The following is an 18,832-nucleotide window of genomic DNA, read 5'->3' on the forward strand; positions in this document are numbered from 1 at the left end:
TTTATAATTGAGTTAACAATATTTCCTCAAATTTTAGCTCAAAACGCTTTGTAATTCGTTCTGGAGCTTCAATTTTTCACTGATGGCCTAGATTCACCCGAGAAACGAACCGTTCGTCTTTATTTTTCCCCTTCGACCTTATTTCGATGAGTTTTCCTTCCAGCAGCCCAGCCACAGAAAATAGACACACAGAGCTTTTGAATTCTACTAGAATTACACAAATAGCCTTTGTAATTTGTCCAAACCGACCCAATGAACTCGACCTTCTTGCTTGTATTACCGCCTAAAATCCAGCATGAACCCTTCTTGTGCCACCTGGCCCACTATTGGTGATGAAGGGCTAGGATTTAGCAAATTTCCTTTTGCTAACTTCACTCACAATATTACTTCAGCACCATACCTCATTAGATGGTATGGTCTCATTTATATGCTTATTATGCATTCCATCATCAAGCATGACCATCCTTAGCATAGCCGAGTTTTGTCCTACTTTTACACTTAGCTACCTAAGAGCTTATTTCTTCTTGCTTTCATCTTCTACCTTTCCTAAGACATGGCTTCATTTAGCTCTTTAGAAGACATCACATTACTTACTCTTCCTTGAAGTAATTAGGGTTCGGGTTTTACAAATTTTTTCCCCCTAAAAGAAATTTCGTCCTCGAAATTTGCTCGAACTTACTTATAACCAGAGTTTCATAACAACCTTTGATCGTAAACCTTATAACCTTCTTCTTTTCTTTCTTCTTTTCTCCTTTTTACTACTCTTCCGTTGCGCTACTTTGATATTAACTCTGTTCATATTAAGTAATACTAATATGTTTGAACAACTTGGTCCTCATAGTTCACTTGTCACACCCCTGGTGACTCTTCCATTCTCCACTGAGTCATAATATTCATTTATTACTAAGGTGGTCCTTTTCCATTTCCCAGCAATACCACTGGAACATTCTTTTTCAGTTATCATACCTTTGAATTACTTCAAGTTGTGAAATCAATATTTGTGTCAACTAGACTTCTCGACCTGACCGAGAGCACTCTTCTTAGGATGCCCTTTCTATCCATAATTGGGAGAAGACATTCTTTGTACTATAACATTTCCCAAACTATGGCTTAACATACAGTATACATAAGGATGTTCTAAACTTGACAACCATTTTTTTCTCCCTTCTAAACAAACAAAGTTAATAAATCATTCGGCCTCATGCATATGAAATTTCAAATTATTTGTTGTTCCATGTATTTCTTTATTTATAAAGGTCAATTTCATTATTGGTAAAAAAAAATAATAAATCACCCGTTGTTAACAATAGTTTCACATCTTTTCTTTTATTCTTGTGACAACTTATACGATATACTTGTGGTGTTCTTTTAAAAAAAAGCCATTGCAAGTTTGGGAGGAGAACATTAACTTCTATTGTCATACTTGTCCCAAATTGGAAAATTATCAAACTACATAATTGCTTATGTATTGGAGTGTGAAGAAAGACCATCACCGAGCCATGTAGCAAAGGCTTGTAACCCATGTAGGAGCTTTAAGGTGGTTGAAGGTTTGTTCCTTCTACTTGGATGGGAATTGGAATAGTTCTACTTGCTTGCCCATTTCAGGATAGGAGTTGGACATTGCATTCTTGACGAAAGCTTAGAGTGCATTGCCTCTAGATCGGAGGAAACTGCGTGAGGCTGGCTTTATAGAGCAACGTCATCTCCTACTCTCGTTAGTGGACGGATAACGAAAAAGTTCTACTAAAGCCCAATATTGCCTTGTAGGATGTTCTAAACGTGACAACCATTTTTTTCTCCTTTCTAAACAAACAATGTTAATAAATCGTTCGACCTCAGGCATATGAATTTTCAAATTATTTGTTGTTCCATGTATTGTTGTTAACAACAGTTTCACATCTTTACTTTCCTTGGCATTTTTTTCATATAATAAATGTATTTATGGTGCCAAACGAGATAATTTTATTCTTGTGACGACTTATACGATATACTTGTGGTGTTTTTTTTTTTAAAAAAGCCATTGGAAGTTTGGGAGGAGAACATTAACTTTCGTTGTCATACTTGACCCACATTGGAAAATTATCAAACTACATAATTGTTTATGTATTGAAGTGTGAAGAAAGACCATTGTCGAGCCAGGAAAAAAAGGCTTGTAACCCATGTGGGGCTTTAAGTTGGTTGGAGGTTTGTTCCTTCTACTTGGATGGGACTTGGAAGAGTTCTACTTGCTTGCCCATTTCAAGATGAGAGTTGGACATTGCATTCTTGATGAAAGCTTAGAGTGCATTGCCTTTAGATCGGAGGAAACTGTGTGAGGCTAGCTTTACAGAGCAATGTCACCTCCTACACTCGTTAGTGGTCGGATAACGAGCAAGTTCTTCTAAAGCCCAATATTTCCTTGTAGGATGTTCTAAACTTGACAACCATTTTTTTCTCCTTTCTAAAAAAACAAAGATAATAAATCGTTCGACCTCATGCATATGACTTTTCAAATTATTTGTTGTTCCATGTATTTCTTTATTTATAAAGGTCAATCTCATTATTGGTAAAAAAAATAAAAAATCACCAGTTGTTAACAATAGTTTCACATCTTTACTTTCCATGGCATTTTTTTTCATATAATAAATGTATTTATGGCGCCAAAGGAGATAATTTTATTCTTGTGATGACTTATACGATATACTTGTGGTGTTTTTCTAAGAAAAGCCATTGCAAGTTTGGGAGGAGAACATTAACTTCCATTGTCATACTTGTCCCACATTGGAAAATTATCAAACTACATAATTGTTTATGTATTGAAGTGTGAAGAAAGACCATCGCTGAGCCATGTAGCAAAGGCTTGTAACCCATGTGGAGGCTTTATGGTTTGCCCTTCCCTCTTCGCGTCGCCGTCCACCGCCGCCCCCTTTCATTGCTTGCAAATTTGTTGTTTATTTTAAAGCTTTCATCAAGGTTCGTGCACATCCATTTCATTTATTTTCTCTTATTTTGTATCTTAATTTAAACCATTGTTTTTAATTTCTAGCATGTTGGTAACGTTGCTAATGTTTAATTTCTAGCATGTTGGTAATCTAATGTGAATTATGAATTATGGATTGTTGATGTTATTGTGGATTGAGTTTTTTGTTTTCTTTTAATTCTTAAAGTTATGGATTACTTAATTTAGAAAAAAATATTGTACTTAACACATTTAATATTTTAAAAAAGTTTAAAGAATCTACTAGATATAAAACTAAATTTTGTGTCTAATAGAAAATTGAACTTTAAAGTTTGTGTCCAATAGGCTTGTAAATTTTAGAAGATGTTGAATAGATGAAAGGCCTATATTAGACACAAAATTGAAAGCTTGGAGACGTACTAAATAAAATATTTGAAAGTTGTTAAGACAATTTAAGCGGTCTAGGGACCTATGTGCTTATTTTGCCTTAAGAAATGAAAATTATGGAACTCGATGCTTAATAATACTTTGTACTTTGTCCTCTAATCCAGGTTATTGTTTTGGATTACAAGTTGGTCAGAAAATATTTCTTTTTAAGAATGAATAAAGAATGGATTAAACTATGGAATAAGTTATCAGTGGAGTATAGAGAAGGAGTATCACAGTTCTTAGATATGGCAAGGTTTCATGTAAATGATTCTGGACGAATAAGATGTCCATGCAAGAATTGTATGAATTCAATTTGGGAAAAGATAGATATCGTGGAACGACATCTATTAACATATTGAATATATCCCTCATATTGTGAATGGGTATATCATGGAGAGCCAGTAAACTTATCTAGAAGTCATACAAGTCATTCAATAGAAGATGTTGAAGTAGATAGTATAGAGAGTAATGCTGTTAAAGAAAATGAGATGTTAAATCTTATAAACGATTTACAAGTTCCAATTGAAAACGAAAATGCAAATGAAGGAAGGATTGAGAATGAAATGTCCTTTAATGGTCAAGAAAGAGATACCACGAACTTATTCGAGGATTTAATGATCGAAGCACGTAATGAATTATACCCTGGGTGTTCGCAATTTTCGTCCTTAAACTTTTTAGTGAAGTTGATGCATATCAAAGTTCTGAATGGCTGGAGTAACAAATCGTTTGACATGTTGCTGGAATTGTTAAAAGCAGCGTTTCCAGCTGGCACCTCTATACCTACTTCCTTTTATGAAGCCAAGCGAAAATTGCGTGATTTAGGCCTAGGTTATGAGTCTATTCATGCGTGCAAATATGATTGTGTATTGTATTGGAAAGAGTTTGCAGATTTGCAACAATGCCCTGTTTGTGGTGAGTCTCGGTACAAAGTTAATGATGGCAAGGGTAAAAAAATACCACATAAGGTATTGCGTCATTTTCCATTGATACCGAGATTAAAACGATTGTTTGCATAAAAAGAAGGCGCTTCTGACATGAGATGGCATAAAGATAAGCGAGTTGAAACGGATGATGTATTGCGACATCCAGCCGATGCAGAGGGGTGGAAAATTTTGATCCTGAATTCCCTCATTTCGCTTTAGATCCTTGAAATGTTCGTTTGGGATTAGCTTCAGATGGCTTCAATCCGTTTGGAAATATGAGCACTTCTTATAGTATGTGGCCTGTGGTGATAATTTCTTATAATTTGCCCCCTTGGAAATGCATGAAGGAAACAAACTTCTTCATGTCTTTGCTCATACCTGGTCCAAAATCTCCTGGAAAGGAAATTGATGTTTACTTGCAACCGTTGATTGAAGAGTTGAAAGAGTTGTGGACAATTGGTGTGCGAACTTATGATTCTTTTGCTGGTGAGTTTTTTCAACTATATGTTACCTTATTATGGACGATTAATGACTTCCCTGCGTACGGTGACTTATCTGGGTGGAGTACAAAAGGTTATCAAGCATGTCCAATATGCAAAGAAGATAGCTTGTCCTTCGGGATAAGAGGGAAAATATCATTTATGGGACATCGACGTTATCTTCTGGAGAATCATAGTTGGCGTCGAAGTAGACAACATGATGGAAAAGTTGATTGTAGGCCTCCACCAGTCGTAATGAATGGAGAAGAGATATTACAACAAATAAATACGCTAAACTTTTATGCTTAGCAAACATCCATCGAAGCAAGATAAAAAAAGAAAGTGAATTCTAAACTGGACTAAAAAAAGTATTTTTTTTCCAACTTCCATATTGGTCCAAACTATTGTTACGACATAAATTGGATGTAATGCATATTGAAAAAAACATATGCGACAATTTGGTGGGCACATTGTTAAATATTGAAGGAAAGACAAACGATACAATGAACGCTCGATTGGACTTACAAGATTTGAAGATAAGAAAGGACCTACACTTGATACAGGTCGAGAACAGATTTGTAAAACCACACGCAGCATACACATTAACAAATGGTGAATAGATTTCGTTTTGTAAGTATTTGAAATCAGTGAAATTTCCTAATGGATTTGTATCTAACATATCACGATGTGTAATGACAAAGATGGAAAAATATCGGGGCTGAAAACACACGACTGTCATGTGTTGCTTCACAGACTACTCCCTATTGGTATTCAAGCATACCTACCGAAGAATGTATCCACTGCTATTGTTGAGTTGTGTACATTCTTTCGCGACTTATGTGCAAAGACAATATGTGTAAGTGATTTGAACAGACTACAAGTAGACATCATAGTCATACTTTGTAAATTGGAGAGAATATTCCCACCTGCCTTTTTCGATGTAATGGTACACCTTGCAGTTCATCTACAATATGAAACCAAAGTGGTGGGTCCAGTTAGTTACAGTTGGATGTATCCTATTGAAAGAAGTTTACGAACATTAAAACAATTTGTACGAAACAAAGCATGTCCCGAGGGGTCTATAGCGGAAGCATATGCAATGAATGAATCATGGAACTTCTGCTCGCGATATCTAAGTGGGATTGAAACGAGATTCAATAGAGATGAACGAAATGATGATAGCATTCCCAATCACGAGATATTTGGTGAATTTGAATTATTTAGGCAGAGGGTACGACCATTAGGGGCGTCAACTTTACGGACGCTATCAGCGGAGGAAAAGCGTATTGACATTGGTACATTCTCAACAATTGTAAAGAAATAACAGACTATCGCAAGTACGTTTCAAACTTTTTCCTTTTCTAAATTCTAGGGTATCTCCTTTGATATAACATTTAAATGATAAATATTGTAGGCAACATTTGAGGTTAATTCATCGTGAAGCTCAAAGCACCTCTGACTTATATATAAAACATCAATGCAAATTTTCCGATTGGTTCAGATCTCAGGTATACATAGTCATTTTGTAGGCAACGGTTGAGGGATGATTCATTTTTCGTATTCATTTTTAATGTATACGTAATTATCAGGTTCTACAACGGCGCGAGAGAGAAGATATCTCCGATGATTTCTTCTCACTTGCAATGGGACCTTCGTCTGAGGTGCGCTCTTACAATGGATGCATTGTTAATGGGGTACGGTTTCACACTGTAGAGCGTGATAATCGTCGAGCTACACAAAATAGTGGAGTCCTAGTGGCCGGGGAGATCAGTGAGAACACAAGTGTGGATAACAATTTCTACGGTGTTGTAGATGAAGTATTAGATTTGCAATATGCGAACAGAAGACGCGTTTTCTTGTTGAAGTGTAGATGGTTTGACACAGATAACAACAAAAGTAATAGGACACATGTGAATTTAGGATACAAATCGATCAATACATCACACTTTTGGTATGTCGACGAGCCTTTCATCTTTGCTATCCAAGCACAACAAGTCTTTTACATTGATGACATCAAACATGGTAGCAATTGGAAAGTTGTTCAAGTAGTCCAAAATAAACGAATATGGATGTACCGGAAGTGGATGATGTTGAAAACGCACAACTAGATTTACTAGAAATTGTTGGTGGCGTCGGAGTGGATGAAACCATTGAGGAGGTTACTTTATGCAGAGTTGACGTTGATCCTATAGTTGTGGAAAGACCAATTACTATACATGGCGATCATGACTTCATAAACGATGATGATGAAGAACAATTATCTCCCAATAACAGTTCAAGTGCTGATGAATAATTTGAATTAGATTACGATGATGAGTAATGATGTATCTACTAAATTCTCTTTTTCTCTAGCTTACACGTATTTATTGTTAATTTAATATTGTTTTCTCTCTTTTGTGTTTGTATAGATACGATGTCAACCCCTAATAGGCAACGGGAGGCTGATGAAGAATTCCAGGAGTTATATCTAGGCAACACGGTATCTTCTGTGGGTGATACTTCAGGTTAGTATATTTTGAAATATATTCTGTTAACTGAAATACATCATAAACTGTTTTAAATTTTTTATTCTTCAGATAGTGGCTCAGCATCCAATCGGAAGAAGCGAGAGCATTCGCGAAACATCCAGTTGGAAAAATACGTACAAAAACATGGGAGGATCACAATCGTCATAAATGAGGGGGAGACGAAATCGATATCTCAACATTTGGTTCGTTTTAGTAATGTGATCGGCGTCGCCGTGAGATCTGCATTTCCAGTTCGGTGTCGTACTTTTGCTGAGGTTCCAAACGAGTTCATAGAATTGGCTAAAAGTCAATTATTGGTAAGTAATTATAAGTTTATTCTTTTACAGTCATGAACATCATCTATGCTAATTCTTCCCTCCCTCTTTTGTAGGCTCATTTCGATCTTGATCTGTCCAGTCAACGACTGAACCATTTCATAGAACATCAAATGCAAAACTCGTTCAAAGAATTTAGATCAGACTTGCACAGACATTATAGAAAATGTGGAGATCCTGAGCAAGCACGTGCCAGTTTGCCTAGTTGGCTTAAAAATAGGCCAGAAGACTGGTACTTTTTGTGTGACCACTTCGAGAGTGAAGCGTTTTAGGTACAATATTTATGGCGTGTATCATTTGCTGCATTTACTAATACATCACACTATTGACATATTTTTTTTCTTTAAATGTAGGAAATGCCTGTGACGAACCAGAAGAATAGAGAGAAATTTCCATTTGACCACGTAGGTGGATCAAAGTCATTCCTGTAAATTCAGGTAGAGTTGCAGGCAAAGAAGGGTCGAGAAATAGGACGTGTTGACCTATTTAGGGAAACACACTCTAAAGGTGGCAAGTTTGTGAACGAGGCTGCTGAAAGTGCACATGTAACATTTTTTTTCTTTACTGTCGTGTTTTTTTTTTCACTTTTAACTTTAGTCGCTCGTTCTTACCCATTTAATTATTATGTCTAGCATCAAATGTTGGAATTAGAATCCAGCCCCACTGTAGAAGGTTCTCAACCACTAACAGGGGATGAAATATGTGAGACGATTTTGGGTAGACGACCCGGATATTCAAAAGGTCTAGGTTGGGGCCCTAAGCCTAAGTCAAGAAGGAGTACCATGTCATCAAGCTCGTCATCTACTCAAGGAACGGAGGCGGGAAGTGGATGAATTGAGAGTCAATTTCCAACAGTCTCAGTCGAGAATTAAGGAACTCGAAGACGCTCAGAGAAGAATGCAAGAGGATCATGCGAGACAAATGGAAGAAATGAAAAAGATGATTGAAGACATGGTACGATCACAGAGAGGAGACCCATCAAATTAGGTATGATTACTACATTATTTAGTTGTGTAATATGTTGCTATCCTGCAGTTATGGTAGCAAAGTTTAGTTATGTCTTAAGTAGCTTTATCAGTTATGGTAGCAAAGTTTAGTTATGTCTTTAGTTATGTCATTTAAAGCTGCATTTAAATTAGGTCGCAGTTATGTTGCTATCTTGCATTTAAATTAGGTATGATTACCCCACCATGACTTGATGTCTCAAAAGCCCAATCACAGTCCCTCAGTGTCGCTCTCTCCATGTATCTCGCTCTCTCCATATATCTCGCTCTTCAATCAGTGTACCTCTCTCCATCAATGTCACAGCACATGTATAACTTCATTTGATCAGCTGAAGATTCAAATATTAGGCTTCAAAAGGGTGTATTTGCTCTGATTTGGTTGTAAATATGTGTCATTTAAAGCTTCAACACTCTCATACAAATTAGATAAGCATCCCACCATGCCTTGATGTTTCAAAAGCCCAATCACAGTCCCTTAGTGTCGCTCTCTCCATGTATCTTGCTCTCCACCATGCCTTGATGTCTCAAAAGCCCCATCACAGTCCCTCAGTGTCGCTCTCTCCATGTATCTTGCTCTCTCCATATATCTCACTCTCTCCATGTATCTCGCTCTCTCCATCAATGTCACAACACATGTATAACTTCATTTGATCAGCTGAAGATTCAAATATTAGGCTTCAAAAGGGTGTATTTGCTCTGATTTGGTTGTAAATATGTGTCATTTAAAGCTTCAACACTCTCATACAAATTAGATAAGCATCCCACCATGCCTTGATGTTTCAAAAGCCCAATCACTGTCCCTCAGTGTCGCTCTCTCCATGTATCTTGCTCTTTCCATATATCTCACTCTCTATCTCGCTCTCTCCATGTATCTCGCTCTCTCCATCAATGTCACAGCACATGTATAACTTCATTTGATCAGCTGAAGATTCAAATATTAGGCTTCAAAAGGGTGTATTTGCTCTGATTTGGTTGTAAATATGTGTCATTTAAAGCTTCAACACTCTCATACAAATTAGATAAGCATCCCACCATGCCTTGATGTTTCAAAAGCCCAATCACAGTCCCTCAGTGTCGCTCTCTCCATGTATCTCGCTCTCTCCATATATCTCCACTCTCTCCATATATCTCGCTCTCTCCATGTATCGCTCGTGTCGCTCTCTCCATCAATGTCACAGCACATGTATAACTTCATTTGATCAGCTGAAGATTCAAATATTAGGCTTCAAAAGGGTGTATTTGCTCTGATTTGGTTGTAAATATGTGTCATTTAAAGCTTCAACACTCTCATACAAATTAGATAAGCATCCCACCATGCCTTGATGTTTCAAAAGCCCAATCACAGTCCCTCAGTGTCGCTCTCTCCATGTATCTCGCTCTATCCATCAGTGTCGTCTCTCCATGTATCTCGCTCTCTCCATATATCTCTCTCTCTCCATGAATCTCGCTCTCTCCTTTAGTGTCGCTCTCTCCCTGTATCTCGCTCTCTCCATGTGTCTCGCTTGCAAAGATGCCCTCAGCAACTTCACACCCTGATTGACATCCAAAGTAATGACATCCAAAGATGCCCTCAACAACTTCAACACTCTCAACTATAATTAGATAAGCATCCCACCATGCCGTATCATTGAATTTTGTAATGTAAGCAACGAATAAGAAATTCTCAACTGTTATATTTAATTAAGATGTGTAATTAATTGTGCTTTTCCTTTTCTTTTGATCTTATTTTTATTATTAAATTAGAGGGAGCCTTAACTTTTGATTACAAAAGGAACTAAAAGGGAGTCTTAAGCAAATTACATAGCAAAGGGGTAGTTAGCCCAATGAGCCCCAACTATGGATTGGGCTAGAATCAAGGCTCATCCTATCATCAAGAGAAATGAAATGCCTGCAACAATTGTTGTTTCAATATTCCTAAGGCCCAAACTTGCATAAATGGATATGGATTTGAATTAAAAGCTCTCCACTTGGACCCAGTAGAATAAAAGAAGAAAGGGTGATTGCAATAAGTGGTACTTTTAGGGGTATTAATCAAGTGAACAATAATATATTTAAAGAATTGCAAAATAACAAAATCTATCAGTAATAGGCCAATTTGTTTCCTTTTTGAACATATTGCTTAGAAGGTCAATAATCAATTCAAAAGGTTGCCATGCCTTGTCATATCAATAAACTAAAGTTAGGTCACCCAAATCTTATTATGGTTTTTGTTTTTGTTTCTTTCCCCCTTCCAACAATATTTCTTTACTATTATTCAACCCCATTATCCTATGCATACACTAATATTATTTTGAGATAAGCTAGCCCTTCTTACATACTTCTCATGCAAATTTAATTTTTACTAGATTCCAATCTAAAATATCATATAGGACTTTCAAAATTTGAAAAATAGAGGAAATTGAATTGTTTATCCATATAACATTTCAATGTTTTTGTTTTTTTATAGAATGTTGTTCGGAGATGAGCTGGGACAATTATTGAAGATGCTGTGCTCGAGAAGTGTTCTAGATGATGTTCTCATTTTACTTCTTTTATGTATTTCTGAATATAATGGACAAGTGTTCTAGAGTTGGGACAACATTTGGATATTGTAATTTTTTACTTGTTATAAAATGGACTTCATTTTCTTTTATGTGAATCTTTATTTGGTATAATATGTTTCATAGGATTTCAGATCAAATTTTAAAAAATTACAAATGATATATTAAATTTTATCCATATAGGAAATTGAATTAATTGTTTATCCATATAGGATCCCCCGACGCGGCGTCGGGAGTTAGGGGGCACTCCAGATGCCGTTTTAAGGTGTCGGGAGTTAGGGGGAACTCCATACGTGGTATAGCCCATCGGGAGTTCCAAGAACTCTCGATGCCGTATACTAAGCGTCGGGAGTTTCCCCTAACTCCCAACGCCACATAGGCGTCCAGAGTTCCCACTAACTCCCGACGCCGTTCAAAAGTTCGCCGGGAGATCCTCTCCCGATGGATTTCTCCCGACCAAACTATCGAAGACCGTTTATGCGTCAGGAGATCAACTCCCGATGAATTTTTCACACTCTCCCGACGATATATGGCGTCGGGAGAAGCCAGAATTCCTGTAGTGTTGGATGGGACTTGGAAGAGTTCTACTTGCTCGCCCGTTTCAAGATGAGAGTTGCACATTGCATTCTTGACGAAAGCCTAGAATGCATTGCCTTTAGATCGAAGGAAACTGCGTGAGGTTGGCTTTACAGAGCAACGTCAGCTCCTACTCTCGTCAATGGATGGATAACGAGCAAGTTCTTCTAAAGCCCAATATTGCCTCGTAGGATGTTCTAAACACGACAACAATTTTTTTATTTCTTCTAAACAAACAAATTTAAAAAATCGGTTGACCTCATGAATGTGAATTTTTAAATTATTTTTTGTTCCATGTATTTCTTTGTTTATGAAGGTCAATTTCATTATCTGTAAAAAAAAAATAAAAAAATCACCAGTTGTTAACAATAGTTTCACATCTTTACTTTCCATGGCATTTTTTTTTTCATATAATAAATGTATTTATGGCGCCAAAGGAGATAATTTTATTCTTATGATGACTTATACTATATACTTGTGGTGTTTTTTTAAAAAAAGCCATTGCAACTTTGGGAGGAGAACATTAACTTCCATTGTCATACTTGTCCCAACTTGGAAAATTATCAAACTACGTAATTGTTTATGCATTGAAGTGTGAAGAAAGACCATCGCTGAGCCATGTAGCAAAGGCTTGTAACCCATGTGGGGGCTTTAAGGTTGTTGGAGGTTAGTTCCTTCTACTTGGGCGAACTTGGAAGAGTTTTACTTGATGGCCCATTTCTACACGGGAGTTGAACATTGCATTATGACGAAAGCCTAGAGTGCATTGCACTTAGATTGGAGGAAACTGCGTAAGGCTGGCTTTGCAGAGCAATGTCACCTCCTACACGACAACAATTTTTTTATTTCTTCTAAACAATCAAATTTAATAAATCAGTCGACCTCATGAATGTGAATTTTGAAATTATTTTTTGTTCCATGTATTTCTTTGTTTATAAAGGTCAATTTCATTATTGGAAAAAAAAATTAAAAAATCACCCGTTAACATTAGTTTCACATATTTACTTTCCATGGAATTTTTTTTCATATAATAAATGTATTTATGGCGCCAAAGGAGATAATTTTATTCTTGTGACGACTTATACGATATACTTGTGGTGTTTTTCTAAAAAAAAAGCCATTGCAAGTTTGGGAGGAGAACATTAACTTCCATTGTCATACTTGTCCCACAATGGAAAATTATCAAACTACATAATTGTTTATGTATTGAAGTGTGAAGAAAGACCATCGTCAAGCCATGTAGCAAAGGCTTGTAACCCATGTGGGGGCTTTAAGGTGGTTGGAGGTTTGTTCCTTCTACTTGGATGGGACTTGGAAGAGTTCTACTTGATCGCCCATTTCAAGATGGGAGTTGGACATTGCATTCTTGACGAAAGCCTAGAGTGCATTGCCTTTAGATTGGAGGAAACTGCGTGAGGCCGGCTTTACAGAGCAACATCACCTCCTACTCTCGTCAGTGGACGCATGTCACACCCCACCTCTTGGTTTTGTCCCTCAAGTTTTAAGGGAATAAATACAGTCTAATACCCTCGGGGTAACACCGGGTGATGAGTAGTTTTATTTCGAACCTTGCATTCTCCTCTACTATCCGTATCGCCCCTTCCTCTTGATTCCATGCGGGAACCGCGTTGTCCATATTATCTGCCATATCAGTTTATGGGTACCAGTACTCATAAACTGTCTTCGCGTTGAACAGCCAGTACAAAGAGGTCTGTCCTGCAAAATACCGCAAACATACTCAAACAATAATCGTTAACCAATCCCCTGCAACGACGCCATAAACTTTTTACGACATAAGATGCAATGTAAGGATAGAATTCGATGATGTCATAAACTTGATGTGCATAAAATTTATCTTCTTATGTCATACAACGCTTAAGATACGGTGATTCTAAATAGGCATATGGATTGTGATAAATGATGGATCATGCAAGCTCATGTTACCATAAACTCAATGACTTGGAATGGAAATGGAATGTGGATGTTGTGTTATGCTTATTCAGACACACTTTATTTATGTGATACTACTTCTAGATATGCGTTATTTATAAGAATCTTGTAGTATACTATGCGTTGTCACAAGTTTCCTTGCATTGGAACCAGGTATAATTCCACCGCAAGTTTCTCGATGTGATCCGAGGTCGAACACAGGGATTATTTTAGGTTAATTGCGTTATATTTGTGATATATGCGATCGAGGGTTTTTCAATTTAATAAAGTGTGGTTTGTACATGTGTTAAAGTAAATTGTGCAGTAAGGTAAAGATAAAAAATACGGTAATAAAGTAAATTGCGTTAAAAGTAAAGTGTGGTAAAATAAACCTAAGCTATGATGATACAAGATATATGTTACATGATACAGGATACCAAGGTTGAGACTGACTGTGAAGAATATACAAAGATCGTGTTATGCGGTGGCAAGGCTCATGTGCGAAGCAGAAAGAGAAAGGATAATGAATATAAACATCGCAAGTTCCTTAACTACGTTAAGATATAAGTATGGTTCCGCTTTCCCTTGGCGTACACCTCTCGGTGATCGACCACGTTTCCCACATCTTTGTGGTTAAACAGGGACGAACGTAGTAAACGCAAGGTTGCTTCCATCTCTGAAATTAATTCTCGCTTTAGTTAACGCATTCTTCTAACCTTCTCTCGACAGATCTGAATGATATCTTCACTTCTACTCTCATAGGTGAAGATGCTGTCTAGCATGCTTTAGCTAAACATCTTTATTTCTTTTGCACAGGTTAAGTTATTTGTTTAATTCATATTAATTACCAAGGGATTAAGAAAACATCGTGGAGAAAGCGATTAATGGAGGAACGGAAATAGACAGAAATGTGGAAATGAGAATGATCATGACAATTAATTATAAAATCAAGCATTTGATACATGGTTGTGAATGATTTAGACTAAGAAGATGAAATACAATTGATGAATAAGAGTTAGAAACAGATATAGAAGAGTGCCAATGTCTTGACACCAATCTGGATGGAGGGGTTTCTTGTCGGCGTAGATGGAGTGAATAGAAGGATGAGCTTCCCTCTCAGGCTTGCTCAACCGGTAGAGTTGTTCTAGGTACAGAGTTTCACGGTGGGGATTTGGAATGATTCGCCCTGAGACTCACTTCTTGGCCTTGTCTCTTTTCTTCCCAGATCTTCTTCGATTAGCACTCAGATCAGCCTCTCTCTCAATAGCCTCGTATCAATTATCCCCCGTATCAAGTATATCTTTTAGTGAATTCTTTGAGGGTATTTATAGATGAAAGCTTTGACTCTCTAACTTGTGGTCCTCACTTTATTGTTATGGAAATTCCGAAAATGGTGGAATAAATATTCCTTCTGTTATGCAATCAGTCCGTCAAAAATACACAATGGTTAGTTGTACACGTGTCAAAATCCTCCACGATTGCGTTGCTCATTTGCATCTTCCGATCGTGTCCTCGCATGCGGTGTTGTTTTTATTACCGCATGTGATTGAAATTCAGCTCTAGATCGATTGTCGCGTGTGCCATCATTATGTTGATCGTCTATTCATTCCTGAATGATGGGTGCACTGCGACGTAGATGCATTAATCTTTTTCTCTTGAGCCATGAACGCATACGGTGACTGGATTTCCTACAAAACAGACTTGAAAGATTCTTTTCTACTATCGCAATGGTGTTAGTGGGTGTATTGACGAAAATTTATAATTATTGTAGTTCTTAGCCTATTTCTATATAATTGACGCAACTTTCCTCTCTTTTAACCACAATATCTAAATAAAGCAGTATAAATAACTTATATTTCTACAAGTTAACACACCCCCAAATTTAGATATATGCTTGTCCTCATGCATATCTTCTACTAAGACAATAAAGCTCAATTCCTATCCTAAATTTTTCCGTCAATTGGTTGCTCCGAATGCTCCACTTAGGCACATTACTTAACAATGCAATTTCCTTCTATCCTTGCTAAGCCGTATCAAAGCCCTACTTTATTCTTCTATACTACAAATTTCTGCTAAAAAAAGTTTTTCTAGTTTTAAAAAGAATGTTTACCTCTTCTTTGTCAAAACAACTTGATGCGTCCGTATGCGATGGTTAAATTTTTGCATTATTTATTAGAGACTGTTGATCATGGTTACACCCTTCATTTTGGCTTGTTCCCACGGGTGTCATGCGAACATCCAACCACTGTTGTGTGCCAATTTCAACTTTAACTCATGAATTTCAGAGGAGTTGTCTCTTGCATTCTTTTATTTTCTTTTGCATTTTTCTCTTTTCATATCGCGTTGTTCTTGGAAACCCACCTTCGTTTTGACTTGCTCCCACAGGTGTCATGCGAACATCCAACTACGAGCAGGCTCCTTTCACAACTAACTCTTATCAGGTTGGGAATGTTTTGGGTTTTCACTTGCGCTGACATTGGAATCTGTATGAATATTTTTTTTTTTTTTTTTTTGTGGAATTGAAAAATGAACGCATTTTCTTAATGACCGCATAATCTTCATTTCATCTGCTTAGACCTTCCCCACCTCCAAATTTAGAGATGCGCAAGGTTCTCATTGTGTTGTTTGAATAGAATAGACAAACACTTAGACAAACTTTCAAAAAGAAGATTTGAGTAGAATTTTGAAGGATAAAAGGTAAAGTATTGCTAAGCTACGAATTAACTAATTGCTAGTTAGAATTTACAAAGTGTGGGAAATGTTTCTAAGTGAATGCATATTATTCATCATGGCAGCACAATGAATAACGCAAAAGTAAAAGATAAAGAATATCGCAAATATTGACAAAGGATGATAAAGAAAATGGCACAGGCAAAAAGAGATAATTGCTACTTAGTTGTATTGAATATTAACTAAGTATACAAATAATTAAAAATTAACGCAATACAAAAATTGTTGCCTATACAAAGAATCCAAGAATTTCGTTAACTCAGAAAATAATGAATTGAATAAAAATATAGAATGGCTGCATAAAAATATAAAGATTATTGTTGAGGAGTAGGAGGGTCTGGAGGAGGGTTTTGAGGTGGTACTGAAGGAGCTTCTTCAAAAATCAAGTGTTGCCTGAGATGCGGAGGTACCATGGGACTATGAAGATATGCTGTGAGAAAATTAAAGTACTCATGGTTGCAGTCCGCAATCTGTCTTTGGTGCTGATGAACCTTATAAATGTTGCACTGAATATTGATCAATGCCTCCCTTGACGTAGCAACACTGCGCTGTATATCGTCGACTTGCTCCATTACCACATCAAATTTCTGGTTGAAGAAGGCTTGTTGCTGAGCAAAGAGTTGTTGTTCTTGGGAGAAGAGGGACCGCATTTCTGCTAACTCAGCAGCCAAGGAGGCGACAGTGGGTGGTGCCTACGATGTCTCGCCAGCAACGTTTTTGGGTTGGGCAGACGTGCCTTCACCCAAATCGTGTGGGTCATCAATATGCGGCGGTGGAAGGGAATGTTTCGGTGATGATGTTGAAGGTGAGGATGGGGCTGCTGGATATGCGATTGGAGAATTTGGGGCAAGAAGAAGGTTGGTAAAGTGCTCGGGAAGGGAAGAAGAAGAAGGTTGTGCGGGAGGGCTTGGAGGGCGGATTACTAAGAATGAAATTCATCCTTAATTTAAAAATAATGACGTGAAAATTTGTGATTTACCAAAATGCCTTATTTAACGTGTCTTTCTTCAAATGTTAAGATAGATGTTGTTCATATGCATTGATTCTAGATCCCTTTCTATATTATATATTCTCTGTATGATTCATATATAATATGTCAAATATTATCTTTTGATTGGATTAAAAAGATGTTTAGATTATAACCATACTAATATATGATATAAATATTGAATCGAGTGGACACATCAAATTTTATAGTTTGTTTTGGCTTTATGATGCTTTGAGTAAGGCCAAACTAATAATATTTTTTATGCTTGCTACATTATTAATACAGAGATGTGAACATCACAAATAATCAACCCAAGTAAAAGTAAGAAAGTAGATCAATTCTTTATTTCAAATATACTATTCTAAATTATAATTTTCCATGGTTGACTTCAAAATGCAAATTTATCTTAGTACATAAAATTCGTGTGAATGTAGCTCAAAAGATCATTTCTTATTGATAAATTTAATCGCATAATCAATGAGTTTGTCGAGCTCGTCCTCACTGATAACGCCATCATTATTAGTATCGGCATACACCATCCCATGGTAGGCTTTGTAGAATGGAAGAATTGAGCCAAGAAAACCAAAAGCTTTTGTTACCTCCTTTATGCTGAGAAAACCATCATTGTCACTATCATGGTATTGAAAAATCTCCTTTATCTGCTCTCGACTAAATTGCATACTAGACGCCTTTATATCAAGAACTCTTGAGGTAGGTACGTGAGCTTTTCCTCCTTTTTGCTTATTTGGTTTGATATGAACATTTGAACTAAACATGAGCGCAACATGGTCGTTAGTTTTTAAGATTTTCGTTTCCATTCCTTGATTATTGTTGATTTGAGCTGAACCTCGAGCAATGGGATTGAGAGCTTTTAGTTGAACACCTTCACCAATTTTATCATGCTTCTTGATCAACTTATTTGCTTCATACTTAGCCATCGAAACTTGAAGACGTGGGATGTACATTATTATAATAGTGCTATCTTTGTTTCTAGGAGAATTTTGGAGATGGAACAAACTTCAACACGATACTTAGTCATTTATAAGCACCGAAAAAGAAACATGTTTTTTTCTCCTCCAAACAATAGGAACCTTCTTTGACATTGGAATCTTATTCCTTTTCATATGAATTGAACATAATTGAAAATATTGTTTCTTACTTTTTTAAAATTATTATTTTATATTTGAACCTTTTGAAAATAGAAGTTGCACATATGTTAAAATTTATACATGTTCATTTAGGAGCTGTTTGGTATAAAATTTTATAGATGTCTGAAAATAAAGGATGTCTAGAAGTAATATGCATAAGAATCAAAGATGATTGTGTTTTGGTTGTGGATGAGAAATACTATCAAAATTTAATAAACAAAATATTATGTTTGTGTTTAATTTATGGAATAAACGTCTTATTAATTACAATTTAATATTTTATTATTCTGAATTAATTGAGTTTAA

The 18,832-nt window shown here is 36.5% G+C and overlaps 1 protein-coding gene, 3 non-coding genes and 2 pseudogenes across 4 annotated transcripts; 5 read left to right on the forward strand and 1 right to left on the reverse strand.

Annotated features, from left to right (window-relative positions):
• Positions 1–1,491: 1,491 nt before the first annotated feature.
• Positions 1,492–1,794, forward strand: LOC150034873 (signal recognition particle RNA). The gene has a single exon (XR_016531004.1).
• Positions 1,795–2,129: 335 nt separating this feature from the next.
• On the forward strand, positions 2,130–2,431 carry LOC150034874 (signal recognition particle RNA). The gene has a single exon (XR_016531001.1).
• A 1,106-nt stretch (positions 2,432–3,537) lies between these two features.
• Positions 3,538–7,062, forward strand: LOC150034875 (uncharacterized; annotated as a pseudogene).
• A 4,609-nt stretch (positions 7,063–11,671) lies between these two features.
• LOC150034876 (signal recognition particle RNA) lies at positions 11,672–11,948 on the forward strand (annotated as a pseudogene).
• Positions 11,949–12,960: 1,012 nt separating this feature from the next.
• On the forward strand, positions 12,961–13,262 carry LOC150034877 (signal recognition particle RNA). The gene has a single exon (XR_016531008.1).
• A 4,432-nt stretch (positions 13,263–17,694) lies between these two features.
• Positions 17,695–18,386, reverse strand: LOC150034878 (uncharacterized). The gene has a single exon (XM_090315735.1). The coding sequence runs from the start codon at positions 18,341–18,343 to the stop codon at positions 17,822–17,824; it is 522 nt and encodes a 173-aa protein (XP_090171861.1). The 5' UTR covers positions 18,344–18,386; the 3' UTR covers positions 17,695–17,821.
• Positions 18,387–18,832: the final 446 nt, after the last annotated feature.

The sequence above is a fragment of the Benincasa hispida genome, chromosome 7 (genome assembly GCF_027475165.1).
Source record: "Benincasa hispida cultivar pf3 chromosome 7, pf3_genome.v1.1, whole genome shotgun sequence".
Lineage (NCBI taxonomy): Eukaryota > Viridiplantae > Streptophyta > Magnoliopsida > Cucurbitales > Cucurbitaceae > Benincasa > Benincasa hispida.

What these genes read in the sequence shown, in the direction of transcription:
- LOC150034878 (XM_090315735.1), bottom strand. Translation starts at nt 18,343, where the DNA reads ATGTACATCCCACGTCTTCAAGTTTCGATGGCTAAGTATGAAGCAAAT.